We start from the raw sequence: 17,095 nt of genomic DNA, 5'->3' as shown, positions 1-17,095 counted from the left end.
ACTGCCCCGCCGTCCGGGCTCCCGCCCACGACCTGAGCGGCTGCTCCTTCGACCAATCACGGCTGCCGACGCATAGGTCCCGCCCTCCGGCCGCCAGGCGGCCGCAAGAGAAGGCGGGGGGAATGGTGTGAGAAAGTGACGCGGCGTGGCCAGAGGGCAGCACGCCAATGAGAACGCGGCAGAGGCAGCGGGCGCTCAATGGGAGCCGAGCGCAGCGCGCGGACAGCCAATGAGAGCGCGCTGCCGACCGCGGGTGAGAGTAGGACGGCTGCCGGTCCCCGGCGAGGCGAGGAGCCTGTTGCCTGGCAACGGGGCGAGGCCCGCCGGGCCCGGCGAGAGCGGCTCGCCCGCTCGTGTCGCGTCGTGTCGCGCTTGTCGCTTGTGTCACTTGTGTCACCTGGGCCTGGCCCCGTGAGGCGGGAGCCGCAGAAAGGCCGCGAAGCTGGGTCTGGGGGCGGCCCCGGGCCGGCACGCCGCACCCCGGTTCGGGAGCGTGGAGAGTGCCGAGCCGCCCCTGAGGCGGCGGTCGCAGCCGGCCGGTGCGCGGGGCCGCGCGGGGGCATTGCTGCCCCTCGCTGCGCAAGTCCCCGCAGGCCTCCTCCCTGCCGGCTCTGCGAGTACGAGTGTTGCAAATGGGAAATGGCTCGATAAAAGTCGCATACCGATTTTAAGACCTGGACACGCTGGTTGTAAAACACCGAGGGAGTACACTCCCTTGGCAGCTGGTGATTGCTGCAACGAGCAGAAGGCAGTACCTGGCTCTCCTGACACATCGCATCACCCAGCCCAGTGATTTCTGCCATCACACGGGCAGGTGGAAACTATGTGAAAGCACGGGGAAAGATCCCATGGAGAGCCTTAGCACCTGTCTTGTTTCTTTGGGTCTTGTAACTGTTCTGTAATCATCATGTAGAAACAGAAATTTGTCACAAATCTTCACAGTGCAAGAATTGAGAAATACTACCGAGAAACTGAGTTTTGTTTGCACTTGTTACTCTGCAGATTTCTGACAAACTTGCGTCAGTTGGTGTACAGTCCAGTACCATCTGCAAACCTGAAAGAACACAGTGACAAAATGCAAACTTGATGGGCCATGATGTAATTATGTCATATGAATACACTGTACTTTCCATGCCCATAGACCAAACAGAAGTAGTGTCAGAAAGTTCAGTGTTTCCTTGTTCAAAATGGGTTGCTAATGCCAGCCTATCATGTACCTCAGCGGCAGAATGTTTCCTCGCATGGTTCTTTGGAGCCATGGAGCAAGACATAGTGTTGAATTGGCAAGATTGTACGTCAGGACTGCAAGCACACCCAGGGGCTTTGCAAACCTTCCCCACCACCTTAGTTTAGCTGTCTGTGCAAGGCTGGCTCCAACAGCTCGTACCCTTGTAAGGGACTGCCAAGAGAAGAGGTATGTGGCAGGGAGCTGTGAGAAGCCTTCTTACTCACCTTTCCCCTTCATTCCAGAGCTGCTACATCCCTTACTGCTTCTGACCCCTTGGCTTGACTTCTGAGCTGGCCCTTAAACCCACCCCACCACAGCAGACTCATCTGGAAATCTGGACTCCTGGCTGACCCACCTGCTGCCACTGGCTCTGCCCCGCTCTTCTGTTTGGGTGCTATGATAGCGTGCCTTTGCCAGCAAGGCCAGTGCCCCACTCTCCTTGTTACACTCAGCTCCTGGCCCTTCTGCCCTTTAAGGGCAGCCTTTCTGCACTGCTTCCTGAGAGCTTAACTGTGCTTGCCTGCAAGCTTGTTGTTGCTTGGGTTTTTTTTTTAGTTATCATTTTTTATTTGATAAAATTGTTGATAAATTGTTTTTGTGTGTTGTCAACAACATATGCAGATGTAAATAGCAATCTTGTGAATTTTATTAAATCTATACATATCTAATCAAGAAAAAGTGCCAAAATGACTGCATAGTTTGTTTAGATAATCCGTATTACTGCCTTCTTTTCCATGATGCAGGATTATGAATGACTTTCCACCATCTTTTGTATTTACTTTCCATGTTGTAGAAGATAGAATGACGTAGACATGCACAACGTCATTACTATTGATCTAAAAGAATGTATTTGCAGCAAAAATAAAAAGATCAGCTACCTGAAGCCAACAGAATTATAACCATGTTCTCCTACTGTGACTGTAGAAAAGCACATTTCAAGATTACACCTTACAAACAATAAGAGAAAGCCAGTTGCTGGATTTTCAGAATTTTAAAACAGAATCTGTAGATGTAATTCAGTCCTACTTTTAAAAATAATTTTAAAAAAGTTAAATTCAGGGACCATGTTTAATCTATACTGGTAAAAGCAATGTATTTGTCTCCTAAGGATGTTTCTGGATCAAAGTGCAGATTTAAATTTACATCAAGTTCAGATGACCTCCTCTTGCAGACTGGTTTGATGACTAACTTAGTAGCTTTTGGCAGCATTTAATAGCCTAAGGTTTATTACTACTTCTAATTTAATCAGTACGATTTCTTCTATAACTGTTGTCAATAGTATTATTCTTTTTCTTCAGCTTTACGAGGCTTCAGATCTGATTATCCTATCATTGGGTGTATGTATGGTAATTCTTATAAAACACTGCTATTATCTCTGCAAGAAAGGATCTGCTCTTGCAGTGGAATTGGCTACAGTCATTTTATATGGATTTCTCAAAGAGATTGCAGTAAGAATAGTAAAATTGTTGGTGGAACTTGTTCTAGATCTCTTAGGTAATTAATTATACTCATCTACCAATTTATTCTCCAGACATGTGATTGCCACCGTTTTCACCCCTGCTGGTGAGAATGCAAGTCATTCTCCTTTTATGACCGAAGAAACAGTGATATTTTCAATAGAGACTGTAATAGAGACTGCTTTGGTATGTTCGGACTAACACGCCAGAATGAATGCTGCACATTGTCATAGTAGCCACAGAATGGGAAACCTAACAAACGAGGAGTCATTTAGTAAAGATGCTATATTACCAAAGAAACCTACAATAACTCAGAAGAACCATGTAGCAGCAACATGCAAGGATGTTGGCAGGGAGAGGACAAACGCTTCCTTTTCCTCCCATTCATCATTCGAGTGTATTTTGACAGGAGTTTGGAGTTGAGTCTCTCTTACCATTTTTCACTTATGCAGAAGTAGGACTTCCCAAAGAAGGAAGCATGTGTGCTCTCTGATGATTCTCCTCCTGGTTTTAAGTCAGTGTATCAAATTTAGGGTTCTGGTTTTGTCTCAAAAGCTGTCTCCCAACAACTTCTTTACTTCTATTACTTCTGGAAATTCTTAGGCAGTCATTCCTGTGGTAGCTTTTTTTCTTAAGCTTCCTAGAGACAGCCTATTATGTTAGTTTAATTACTTAAAAGAAATGAACAGCCAGATACTAAGGATGTTTCTTAAAACTTGGAATTTCCAAGAATATTAAATGAATCATAAGCCCATTTTGAATGGAATTCAATGGAAACCAGACTTCTAAGTCACTAAAATATTCAGTGCATTCAGAAGCAACTGGCTGCATCTTTGGGTACCTGAATTAATTGAAAAGATAGCTTAAACTAGCATTTTTGGGAAGACAAAGTCATGTGTTGTAGTGACATGTTCTGCAAAACACAACGTTGAGATGACTTTACTGGAAAAAAAAAAATTGATTTTATTTTGTTGCCAAGTACAAAATAGCAAAGGTCAAAAATAACACTCAGGTACAGAGGGTGTGACATCTCCTAACTGAAGGTTTGCTAGCTGGATGGTTCTTTGTCATATTTGTGTGTCAGGGTTCAGGAATAAACCTACTCTACCAGAGAGTGGATCTTTAAAGTGTTGCCTTGATATTTTATATACCAATGTTATGGAAAGCTTTTTACATTGAATGATTTGTAGAAATTATTCCTAATTTCAGTTTCCAAAAGAATGCAAAGGAACGCAGCCAAAATACACTTGTCAGCTTGGAGATGACTTCTACCTTCTCGTAATCTCTCTATTTGATCTAAAGTATCCATAAGAACCTTATATGAGATAATGAACACTCCAAAGAACTGAAAGATATAAACAAAACTATCAAAGTCTGTCTTTTAAAGTAGCTTGATAAAGGCAAGAATTGTAATTGCATTTAAGTTGCATATCTCTCTGGGTCTTAAAATATCTGTGGCACTGCAGCAATTTCAGTTATCAAAAACTACAGAACTACAGTTATATCCCAATTTGCTGTTTTTCTGAATATGCTGAATATCTATGATAGAACAGTCACAGAAATTAGAGTACAGACAGTACTTTAGTCCATACTTAGGTAAAGCCCACATGCACTAAAACCACTGGTTGTGTTGATGGAAAGAATATGAGGAGCTGAGACATCGTCATCAGCCCTCCTGGAAATCTGTTACTCAAGAAAGAAGAATGAAGGTAAAATTTGGAATCATTAGAGCACGAGGAAGAAAAGAAATTGACAAAACAGTGTAATATGTTTGCAGCAATTTAGTATTCATGACAGTCTGCTGACCTGGCCCCATTAGTTTTGGACTCTAATACACATGTGCTGTGTACATATGACATGCACTTAGAGCAGCATCAGGATAGAAATGAAATGGCTAACTCAAGCATCATTTCAGTTTGTATCATCCAGGCCACCCCATCGTGCAGCACAAGGCAGTGGGGATGAAGAACTCCTGTGTATGATCAGAATGTTCTCCTACTCCTGGCAGCAGGGTGGAGCTGTGCCAGTACACAGTATTCCCCAGAAACTGAAAGAAGAGTTGCCTCATCTCTGTTAGGACACTGTTGGCTCATCAGAGATTATAATTATACTTCTTGTTGTCTTTTATCTGTTTTGGAAAGAGTTCCTTTCATCAGATATGTATCTGTGGACATATGCTATTCATTCTCTAGTAACCTTGATATAGATGTTCATCTTTACTTTAGAGGATTTACAGATTGTTCTATCTACTGTCATTTGCCAAGCATTCTCCCATGTTTGCAGTATGAAGTTAGACATAAAATGAAAAAAAACAAATACTAGAGATAACTCTGAGGAACTAATTTCTCAAATGCAGTAAAGAGGGAATGAAATGAACAAAAGCAATAGGGATTATCTTTACTGCATTGCTTTGGATAGTGTTTCCAGTGATAACAATGGATGAGAGCAGGAAGTGTTTGGAATAGGCAAAGAACGTGTAGGCCATCATAGAGTAGTATCTGGAAAGGTATCTGTAAGACTAGTTAAGAAAAAAAATCATAGTTAATGACTGAAAGAGTAGAAACAAAAGAGGCAACAGCACAAAGGTATTGCAGAAAAAAAAAGATGCCAGTAGGGACAAAAAAGGAGCTTAGATGAATGGAGCACTGAGAAGGAATATTGGCACATCAAGTAAAAATCAAGGGAGGTAGCAATGAAAACAGAGTTGGAGAGGGGAGGATTTAAGTGCATCCATAGATTTGGAGGGACAGCAGAGCACTTGCTACAAGACACTTTCAGGAACACCATTTTGCTGTTTTGTTTGTAGTTGGCCCAACATTATTCTTGTTTACAGGTGATGGTTCGTCTAGCACATAGATATTTGAAAGGTCATTTTAATGGTGTAATCATCCATCCTTGATGCAGTCTGGTAACTTTGTTCACAGTTCTGTATGCCACAGGTACCTTCATTATGGGGCTTGCTTCTTGTTACTGTTTATTCTCTTCTTTTTTTCAATGTTTTGGTTCTTCTCTGTTTTCTTCCATGATGTCTTTTTCTGGGGATCTTGTGTTTATTCTTCTTCATCCATTTTTTAAGTCTTTTAATCCGTGGACTTACACAGAACTTTCTGCCTTCTATATGGAGGCTGACAGAGCAAAAATCAGTTAGAGGAAAAGCGTAAACAAAACAAAACAACAAAAATCTATTATACTTATCATTCAAATATAAAAGCATCATCAAAATGCTTAATCTTATCATCACTTTGGTTCTGTCTGGTGTCAGATACAGTAAATGTTGGTATCTAAGGTTTTCATAATTATAGTATCTTTCAAAATCTTAAAAAAGAATGTTCCCATTTCAGTGGCTCTGAAGAGAACCACAGTGCAAACCAGTACATTTTCATTTCCAAAAAATAAGTAGAAGACTTTACTATTACTACTGTGATGATTATCCAGCAAATGTAAATGTCTAGAAATAAATATGTCCAGGCTGTGTTTCAAATTTATCATTTTTACATAAACACTGTGATACTGTACTAGCAAAAAAAAAAGTAAATTAATTATAAACAGCTTATGTGTAAATCTGAGGTAATTAATATAATCAAGAATTGGAAAAATAAAATGGAGAATGAAAATGCACAGTTCTTTTTCAGTTCTAAAAGTAAAGCAAGTGTCAAAGTTATTACAGACTGAATAGTAATATTATTGTTGAAATGGAAATTGAATGTTAGCAGTCTTGAATTCAAATAGCACAAGGGCGGGCAAATCTTAAACCACTCACAATCTTGTTTTTCATTAAATTTTTGCTATCCATCAAAGATTCTGCTGGTTTTGATGATGTCTAATAGCTTTAACTTCATAGTACCCCTTTCACAGTGAAGCACACAAAGCAACTCTTACATAACAGCATGTAGGTGGCACAGGCCATCATGTTTCTGGACTTCAAATCTCTCCACTCTTCGGAGAATTCCTTTAGGAATTTCTTCTGAGATTTTCGTGCAACAGTTGAAGGCCTCAGGAAATAAAGCTAGAAAGTAATAACAAAGTTAGAAATTGCATAGATATGAAGGGACAACTCATAGCTGGACTGTATCACAGAATAGTTGAAGTTGTAAGGGATCTCTTGAGGTCATCTAGCCCAACTTCCCTGCTCAAGCAGCAACAACTAAGGCAAATTGCCCAGGACTGTACCCAGTTGTTTTGAGTATCTCCACAGGTAGGAGACTCCACAGTTTCTCTGAAAACCTGTTCCAGTCTTTGACTGTCCTCACAGTGATAAAATGATTTATTTTGTTCAGATTGAATTTCATGTGTTTTAATTTGTAACCATCGCCTCTTGTTCTGACTTGGAAAAACTTGGCTCCTTTGCCTTCTTTCCCTCTCGTCAGGCATTCATGCACACTGCTGAGATCCTCCTTTCAGAAATACTTTCCTGGAAGATTTTTTCCATCCCTTTCCGAGGGACTGAGGTGACTTTGACCAGCCTGTAATTCCTTGGATCATCATTCTTGACCTTCTTGAAGAAAGGAAAGATATTTTCTCTCTTCCAGTGTTCAAGAACTTCTCCTAGTCATTATGACTGTTCAAAGACAATCGACAGTGGCCTTGCACTGCTATCAGCCAGCTCCCTCAGCACTCACCAGTGACGCACCCTGTCAGTCCACAAGGCCTCACGTCCGTTTGTTTTAAGTGGGCTCTCTAGCCTGATATTCCTCCACTGAGGATAACTCTTCAGTACTCCTGTGTTTCCCTCTGGTTGCAGAGGCCTGGATTTCTGAAGGCCAGTTCGATCATAAAAAATGAGGAAAAGAAGGTACGGAGTATCTTGGTCTTTTCCATGTCATTTAACATCTACAGCCCTGCCCTCATTCAGTAGTAGGCCCATGTTTTCCTTTATCTTCATTTTGCTATTTAAGTACTTTTGAATTCTTTCTTGTTGCATGTTATAACCCTTGTTAGAGTTAGACCCAGGCCAGCACTGGTCTTTGGTCCCTATTCCTGCATGATTCTCTTCTCTTTCCTCATCATTTGCCCCTGCTTCCTCCCCTTGTACACATCCTTTTCATACCTGTGCTCCTTTACACTGTGCTCATCCTTATAGGCCTCTGCTTGGCTTTTGGTTTATTGGGATGGACCTTCTTTTAGCCTGGAAGGGGTGATTCTTGAATATCAGTCAGCTCACCTCAACCACTTTTCTCTCTCAGATCATGTTCTGTGGGATTCTTTCAAGGAGGTCTCTGTAGAAGAGGATATCTCATCTCCTGAAATCTAGGAGTATGGTTCTTCTTCTTGTCTCCTCCTCTCCTCCTAGTATTCTGAACCTTACCATCTCATATCAGAGCAGTCTGCCTCCAGTTTTTCTGTCTTTGGTGAGTTCTTTTTTTTTTGTAAATACCTGGTATAGCTGAGTTCCTTGGAAATTGTCATCAATGCACTCAGATTACACTGATTTCTTATAGGTGAGCACCTCTGTCTTGTCTTTCCGGCAGGTATCAGGAATGGTTAAAGACCTCCATCTAGAAAAGGGCCTGTGAACCTGAGGCTTTTTCCAGTTGTTTGAAGAAGACCTCATCTACTTCTTGCTGACTGGGAGGTCTACAACAGGTATTCACTACCGTGTCACCCATGTTGGCCTCCCACTAATCCAAAGCTTAAGCTCTCTGTTGGCTTATCATCTATTCTTAGACAGAGCTCTGCGCATTCCTGCTGCTCTCTCACAGGAAGAGCAACTCCTCCTCCCTACTTTCTGGGAATGGAAGATCACTGACACATGAAGTTTTCGGGAATGTAGCTTAAAAGCTCTGCCTTGTAAAGTGGAATCATCCCCATTATCTTATGTCTTAGAAATTATTAATGCTGTTACTGGCTTTTTGTTTATTTCTCCACCCCTTCAGCCCCTCCAGGACTTGTGGGTTCATGACTGAATGCGTCTCTGCTAGAGAGTGATTTGCAGTTTTCCTGCTTTATAAATACCACTGTAAAAAAAATAATTTCCAAGTCACATCCATAACTCGAGAATCTTTGGTGGCAAGTAGTAATGTTTTGGTGTTTGATTTTTTTTTCTGCACTAGGGATTTATCTAGGTTGTGATAGTCTTGTGATCAAACCCATGCTTCAAGGTGAGCACAAGGACTTCTCTGTCCCAGTCAACGAATCAACAGTGTGGGTGCAGTGGGGAGTTGGAATTTTTTTTTCTTGGCCTGTAAATCATGCTGTTCTTAAGTAACCATTTACCATTGGAGTGCAAGAGTGATGGAGCAAGGCAAGAATAAGCAGGAAAATATATTTTGAGTTGTTCCTGTAAGCAGGAGATTAAAAATCTCCTCAAAACATTTCTTGTAATAAAGAAGATTGTATGCACTGGTTCTTATAGAACTCTGGATGAGAGTTGGGATAAGAGAAGATGCCAGCAGAGGCACAACACTGGGCTGGAGCAGCTGGCAGTGTAGCAGGAGTCACCAAAGACCAGCCATGCTATGTGCCACAGCTTTCAGGAGGTTTTGTACCCGGTGTGGTAGATGACAGCCCAGGGAGTCACAGAGGAGAGTGAAGCAGTTGCCTTTTCAGCAACCTGCAGAGAAGGACTATACATAATCATGTGGTACAGAAGAATGAATTAAATTTTGTGTTACCTCTATTATTTCCCTGATGTCCCTTTCTCTTCTCGCTTTAACAGCACACTGTGTGTGTAGCCAATTAATTTGTATTTGCAGATGGAAATTCAGTTCACTGAACACCACCACATTTAAATTTTTTGTGGGTGATTGAGGTGTGAACATTTGTTGTTGCCAGTGCTTGCAAAAGGGTTATAGGAAAAAAGCTCAGGAAAGGATAATTGTATCCTGAACACTCTCTGAGCTCTACTCTGCTTCTGTGGGGTCTGGCAAATTGAGTCCCTCTGCAAGGCCAGCACTGACAGCTGCTTACAGTGTGTGGGGCACTACGGAAGGTCTGAGGGTGAGCCAGCTATCTCCTGGCCTCATGTTCAGCTGTTTTCTCTGCTTCATGGCCATCATCTCTTGTCCACATTTGTATACTTTGTGTACTTAGAAGTATCACTTGTTTTGTTCCACAGATCTGGACTGTATTGCACTGGCCTTTGCACACTGTGTAACTGAAAATTAAGAAATTATTTTTATATTAATTTAAATCTATATTAGTTTTATTATATTAATTTTATATCTATGTAAACTCGTGTGAAAAAAATTAAAGCAAAGTTCTTGATGTCTTCAGATGAGCTTGTGAATATCTCCCTGTCCATGACATCACCCTTTTACAAGACACTTGAAAACTGCAGAAAGGTGTTTGTATTGCATCTTTAACAATCACTTATGTAACCAGAGTAGCAATTTTAGAATGAACTCAATTACCCGATGCTCAGTCAATCTTTGAACTGGAGCATTAAATCCCTCCAACTAATGCAACTATGCCAAAAAACCTGTGCCTTTAAATGTGAAAGCACACAACAAACTGCATGTGAAGCTGATGAATACATCACCAGGAAGCAGAATGAAATTGTTTTGTAAAATATGAATGAGGGAGTGCTTATGTCCACCTCTCACAGAGGCTAAGAACGTGTCAGTTAACTTTCTGTGGAGGTATGTGCTTAGGATTTGTATGGGTGCTTGCCTTGAGAAATTCCAGTTTGCACTAACTTGTTTTTTTGACTGAAAAATAAGATTTACTTTTAAATAAAATATTATATATTTATTGTTGTTGTTCTGTGGATGATCTGCAGTTACAATATGCCAAATAGACACTAAGTATCCATCTCTGAATTGCAGATAAATACACATTATCAGAGCTTTTCCATCAGACATGTAAACGTCATCTGCAATCTTGTGCTGGCAGAGACACGATGACTTTGAAAATGAGTCATTCTGAATCAGGGTACGTTTACCTTCTGCTAAACAGGAAGAACGCTCAGGGCAGCGGCTCAGGGAATTCCCCTGCACCCCAGAAGCAGGGACATCCTCTCCTGCAGTGCTGGCTGCACTACAGCTCCGCTGCCTGGTCCATTATTACTATAACTGTGCTCTGAACCTGTAAGTGGGTGGGAATGAGGTGATAATAAATAAAGCTAATGAATTCAGCCCAACACAATACCGGAAATATGTGTGGGCATTAGCAATTAGATCAGGCTTGTTAGCTGGTCTTCACAGTGGTTAGAAGCAAAGAACTGCAGTTTTCCACCTGGAAGCTGGCCTGGCCTTTTATTTGCCCTTCCAACTCCATAGAGATTTTTCCCAGTGCTGCCCATTTCACTTGTCTCTGTGCCTAGGCAACACAATCAGAAATCCACAGCTGCTTACCAGAACTGTATAGACCTGCTATCTGGTATAGAGCCTTCTTACTCAGACATCTAAAGGAGCTTTCTGTGTTGCTGGATGGCAAGACCAAGATTAGTGATGAATCTTGAGACAGGTCCGTGCAGGGATCGCTCTGCTGCTATTCAGCAGCTTTGGTGTTTGTTCCTCAGCAACACTCACCAGGAAAAAAAATTATTGCTTTTAAAATATTTTGTTTCCTATTTTCAGCAGCATCTCAATCCTTTGATCTTGCAGAAATGTCCACTGGAGCGAGTTAAGCACCACAACTGAGGGCAAGCACAAGTAACTGGAAAAAACACCTTCGCTCACCCCAGTTTCTCTCTTAAAGATGCCTAGGTATGATGTCCTTTTCGGATGGGTACTCTGTCACTGTGCCTTATGGCATACATTATCACTCATCTTTACATTATACTGGATTTATTTAATATGCTGTGTATAGCTTTTCCGATTTCAGATGAAGTGGAAAAAAAGGAAAGCTTTGCCTTTCGAGTGAAAATAAAGTGTTTAGAACCTTTGAATAGAGGAAAAAAAAACACCTTGATTTTTCCTTAAAATAAAAAAGAAAATAAGAGAGAAAATGTCTGAAATTCTGAATTACTTTGAAAAAGTCCTTGCTTTTCAGAGAATGCAGCATGAAAACTTAATTTCAGCTTTCCACAGTGGTCTGTTTTCTTTCAAGCCTATCAGACTTGGTAGCACTATAGTTACTTTCTTAAGGCTGAAAGGATCAAAAGCAGTTGGCAACTACAGATGACTGCTTTCACCTGCTCTTTTAGAGAAGTGTTTCTCCTAAATGGAAGAGATCCTCAAAGTCTGTGATATTCAGTGGGTTTTAACTGAATTGCTGTTGATTGCTAGAGAATGAACCACAGAGAATATGATGGTGGCTTTGATGGAACAAGACCTTCGTTTTATCTGTCTTTACACTTCTGTTCATCAGTATCAAGTCTCTTTGCTGAAGCTTCCTTCCTTCCTTCCTTTCTTCTGTCCCTCCTTCCCTCCCATTTATGGAAGATGCCTGATGAAAAGCCCTCTTACTAATCCTGTAGGGGTAGCAAATGGTTATTCTGCTGGCCCCTGGCTGTAGCTTTTTTAGGCAAATAGATAGAGTTAGATTAATATTTCAAAGTGTGTAGACACTGTGAAGGAGAGACATAGCAGTCATTGTCTCAAATAGACTTGTCCTGCAGAACACAGCAGAACATGTATTTGCCATATAATTTAGCTGAGGGGAATCAGCTGGAGAAAAAAAAAAAGAGAGGAAACCAGCTGGAAATAGTGATGGAGTCAGTACATTCCCCAACCCTGTACTTTGTCGCAAATTTGCTTGATTTCACTTTTGCTTCCTTTGATCAAGTACAACAGGAAAATGAAAGGGCTGTAGGTGGGAACAGTAAGAAAATAATTTCTGGTCTCTGCTCCTGTATCCAACCTACCCACTTTAGACCTTTTGCAACTCTCCTCCTGGTAGGTCTCATGCCAGCAGTTAGTATTTTGACCAAGCCTTTGTTCAGCCCTGAATCCTGCTGGCAGCATGGATGAGCCCACCAGTGCTGCTGGCAGAGCCCTTGATTGTGAGCTGTGCAGTAACCCATGGGCTGCTGAGTGAGAAGACATGTGAAGATTTTCTCCTGTGTAACTAAACAGAAGGTAGGTAGTTCTTAAATTTAGGAGTGGACTAAAAGAGTGCAGCAAAGATACATATAGGTATTAAGCAGCATGGATTCTTTCAGCATACCATGTGGTCAGACAGATAGCTTGTCTTGCATGGCGAAATCCATAAACCTGGGGCACTTTCTGTATCTATGCTGAATCTGCTGCTAATATGCCTCAAATTTGTTGTGAATTGATGTAGCTTTGCATTGATTGCACAATTCCTGGAATTATTAGTAGCAGTCATTAGTGTATCCTAAGGGAATTCTTTTGTGGTTGCAAAGTAGGCTTTATATATCCACAAAACAAACAAACAAACAAACAAACAAACAAACAAAAAAGAACAACTACAAAACAAACAAACAAAAAAAAACACACAAAAAACAAAACAAAAAAAAAACAAAAAAAAACCCCTCACACTGATTATCTGGATTAAAGCCTTGCTTAGTCAGAGCATGATAGGTATGAGAATGCTCTAGTGCCTGTAAAGACATTTCTGTAGGTCACTTCATAAATTCACATAATCATTAAGGTTGGAAAAGACCTTTAAAATCATCCAGTCCAACCATCAACCCATCAACCGTTGCCCACTAAACCATGTCCCTAAGTGCCGCATCTACATTTCCTGAACACCTCCAGACCCCTTACCACTGCCACAGGGATACTACTCATGTGATAGTTTGCTTCCCCGCTTCTTTCTTTCTCCCAACCTCCTCCTTCAGCCTGGCCTTGTGCACAAGGTCTTTCACAGGAAGACAACAAGCAACAGTAGCGATAACACTCTATAAAACAGATTAACAACCACAAATCTGTCTAAAACTGGAGAACTGAAAGAAGGGATAGAATACACCCAGTTCAACAGCTGAATGCCTATCGAGCATGCACCTAAAAACAAAGTATGAATATTAGTCAGTCATCCTACCCATCAACTACTGAGAAGCCCAAGAGCTCCTTGAGCTCTTCTGCATGGCATTGGGCTGCATGACAGGATCTCTCCTCAAGCAGGGACACATCTCAGTGTTAACGCATGAGGGCTGGCAGTGAGAGTGGTGCACTCAGGGCAAGGAGGCTACTAATGTATGCCATCCTGATCTCTGTGCTGGCTGACTGCTTCCTCATGCTCCTGCTCCAGCTCCTACTCTTCTGCAGGAAGATGCTGGAGACCCCTGGCATGGCCAGAATTGATGACAGCCTCTTTCATACTCACATCACATCCACACATAGTACTATAGTAATACCATCCATACAGTACTATTTCCATGGCACCAAGCCAGCCACCAAAGCTGGTCCTGGGAATACAATAACAGCTTCAATTTGGCCATCAAATTGGACCTGGTCCTGGTGTAAGTCAAGGTTTAACCAAAGGTAAGGCAGATCTTTTAGTGCTTGTTTGTTCATGAAGCTACCAGAAAAAGTTTCCCTCATCTCAAGCAAACGTTGGGCTGTTTCAAGAGTTCAGTACCTCAAATAAGGTCTTTTCAGCTTAACCCAAAGCACATCAGTACCTCCTTTGCTATGGAGATGGCTCTGATCCTGGCTGACAGGTGAACAAGACAGGATGTTAGAACCCTTGGCAAACGTAGCATTGTCCTCTGTGAAAATGTGGAGGTTGCTTAACAGCTGGAAGTGAGATAAAATATGCTTTAACATACCCTTATTCTATTCTGACAGCACAGGAATGCACAAAGATAACTCACACAACTGCAAACAAGACAAGGAAGAGGGAAAGCAGAATCTTTAAAATGTAATTAAATTACATTAATAAAATAAAAATTTTGCCACAATCCTAATAAAAGTCCTGCCACAATTCTACAAAAGAATCAGTGCCACTCATTCTGGCACTGCCTGGCAGGGCCACAGTTCTATCCATGGCAGGTGTGATTGGCCTCCAGGTGGCCTTCCTGGCCTCAGTTCAACAGCTATTACTGCACAGCCATGAACTATTGACAATGAACCACGAACAACTATTCCAGGTCTGTATACATCACCCAAAATGTTTGTGTACCTGCACCACGCCACTGAAATAGATGCATGCAAAGCAGCCTCAGCAACCTGATCCATCTGCCAGCTCCAAGTGAGAAAATGTGCCTGGGCCCATACACATGCAGCTCTGCCTGTTTTTATTGCAGGTTCCACTGTTGTATGTTGCTGTTAAGCACGGAGCATGTTTGCATATACAGAAAACTAGAGGATGAAGGAATTTTCCCTGTGCCAGATAGTGAAGGAGCATGCTCCAAGAAAACCCTTCCTTTGACCTGTGTATGTGCACTCCGTTGCTGTTGTGCAAGACCTGGCTGAGTGTCCAGATCATAAAATGAATGGAAAAAACTCATGCAGCCTGTGCAGGCCAGCAGGTACTGTTGCCATTTTAAAGGATTAAAAAATTAAGGTAGATCTTGTCCATGCATTGTGAAGTCAGTAATTCCTGCTCCTAATGCAGCCAGTGGGAATTGAGAAAGGTGCACTGCAAAGACTGAGTCCTCCAGAATGTGATTTATCTTTTCCAACAACATACCTTATTCTACCACGGAAAATTACAAACAAAAGGACTCAAACACAAAACTGCATAACTGTTTTGAAATGTATTTCAACAGAAATACAAGAAAACAAAAGCAAGCATTATGAGATCTCATGAACCCTCAAGACGCACAGTGAATGCAAAGTTGCGAAAACCCTCTTCTGAGGGGTTTCTCCCTATTATGAGAAATAGGTTACATGGAGTTTGTCATATTGAGATCTTTGTCATCGGTGACAATCTAACTTTAGAAAGAAACGATCAAGTTTTTTTATAACACATTCCCTCTCAAGAAGTTTGGAAAGGACTGCAGCTGAACTGGAGAGATCCCTTTAAACAAACAGAAAATCTTTGTTAAGTGTTCCCTGGGAATCACTGCTCCAAAGTACTACACCTTCAGCAATTAAAGCTCTCAGCTGCAGCGTTCCTGACTGTATTCCCTGTGACAAATCACCCACATGGCTTTTCCTTCTTAAGCCATTATACAGAATCACAGAGTTCCTGTACTTTTAGGGAAACATGAAGGAAACACTCAGGTGAAACTGATACCGGCAGCTCTCTGTGGGTGGGAGAGCCGAGTTTCACTTTTAGAGCTTCTCATGCCACAGACCTCTAAGCTAACAGCTCTGATCCCAGACAGAGCTGCAAAGACTGAAGCAGACACAGCTCCAGGCAGACACCCCTTAGGAATACCCTCGTCCTCTTTTAGGAAATTAAATCACAGAAGTAGGTTAGTGCAATGGTACTCACTTGGGGATGTAAGGCTCACTGCAGCCGCCAGCACAGCCAACGCAGTGACAAAGCTCACATCCATTCCTCCCGGGGCCATGGGTACACTGCAGGCAGGTGCAGGTGTTTCAGGAAATGTCCTGTGGCTCCTGTCTGCCAGGGAGCGTGGCTGCCAGGGCCCCACCCTGCAGCAGCTCGATGCTGGCCCTGCTGTGCAGCAGCACTACCTACTACCTGTATCCCTGCTGTCTGTAGCCTCATGCTTGCCTTGGGCCCTCCATGCTCCCCTTGCTAGGGTTGTTCTCCAGCAGCAGAGGATGGAAACGTCTCCAGAACAAACACTTGCAGAATTAAAAAACAAAACAAAACAAAAAAACACAAAACAAGAAAGCACCTTTGCTGTTAGATACTGTGTCTGTGTAACAGCTGTGTGTGCAGCACTGTGGACAGCTGGCTGCAGCAGAAACAAGCTTAAAAGGTGGGCCGATGTGAATCTGATGAGGTTCAACACAGCCAAGTGAAAGGTGCTGCACCTGGGTCAGGACAGTCCCAGATATATGTACAGAGTGGGAGAACCCATTGAGAGCAATCTGCAGAGGATTCTGGAGTCCTGGTGGACGAAAAGCTGGAGTCACACTGAGCCAGCAGTGTGCTTATGGCTGGAAGGCCAATTGTACCGTGGGCTGAGCAGAAGCAGGGTGGCCATAAGGGAAGGTGACCATCCCTTATGCTCTGCCCTCATGAGGCCCCCCCTGCAGTACTGCGTACAGGGGCCCCCAGAGCAAGAAAGATGTGGAGGTGTTAGATCAGGTTCAGAGAAGGCCACAGAGGTACTCAAAGACCTGGAACAATTCTCTTGTGAAGGACGATGAGGGAGTTGGGCTTGTTTAGCTTGGAGAAGAGAAGGCTCCAGGATGGCCTATCTGTGGCCTTCCAGCACTTAAAGGGAGTGTAAAACACGAAGGGAGTAAACATGAAGGAAGTCAACGTTTTACACAGTCTGATAGTGATAGGACAAGGGGGAATGGTCGGCCCTGGCATAGATTGCACAGAAAAGCCTGATCCCTGGAGGCATTCAAAGCCAGGTTGGATGGGAACGTGGGCAGCCTGAGCTGGTGGTTGGCAGACCTGCCTGTGGCAGAGAGGTGAAAATATATGTTCTTTAAGGTCCCTTCCAACACAACCATTCTGTGATTCAGAGAGG

The 17,095-nt window shown here is 42.5% G+C and overlaps 1 protein-coding gene across 1 annotated transcript; it reads right to left on the bottom strand.

Annotated features, from left to right (window-relative positions):
• Positions 1-3,618: 3,618 nt before the first annotated feature.
• On the bottom strand, positions 3,619-16,037 carry CCL28 (C-C motif chemokine ligand 28). Its single transcript, XM_042875241.1, has 3 exons — positions 15,913-16,037; positions 6,565-6,691; positions 3,619-5,810 (listed from the first exon to the last, which is right to left on the bottom strand). The coding sequence occupies exons 1-3, from the start codon at positions 15,989-15,991 to the stop codon at positions 5,660-5,662; spliced, it is 357 nt and encodes a 118-aa protein (XP_042731175.1). The 5' UTR covers positions 15,992-16,037; the 3' UTR covers positions 3,619-5,659.
• Between the last annotated feature and the right edge of the window lie 1,058 nt (positions 16,038-17,095).

This window comes from Lagopus leucura, unplaced genomic scaffold, assembly GCF_019238085.1.
Source record: "Lagopus leucura isolate 7727_CA_CO unplaced genomic scaffold, USGS_WTPT01 Super-Scaffold_100014, whole genome shotgun sequence".
Lineage (NCBI taxonomy): Eukaryota > Metazoa > Chordata > Aves > Galliformes > Phasianidae > Lagopus > Lagopus leucura.
This window is presented reverse-complemented; position numbering and strand designations above follow the sequence as displayed.

What these genes read in the sequence shown, in the direction of transcription:
- CCL28 (XM_042875241.1), bottom strand. Translation starts at nt 15,991, where the DNA reads ATGGCCCCGGGAGGAATGGATGTGAGCTTTGTCACTGCGTTGGCTGTG. An exon ending in AGTGAGCCTTACATCCCCAA is followed by an intron (nt 6,692 to 15,912) that starts GTGAGTACCATT and finishes ATTACTTTCTAG; the next exon opens with CTTTATTTCCTGAGGCCTTC. An exon ending in TGCCACCTACATGCTGTTAT is followed by an intron (nt 5,811 to 6,564) that starts GTAAGAGTTGCT and finishes TTGCTCTGTCAG; the next exon opens with CCTCCATATAGAAGGCAGAA.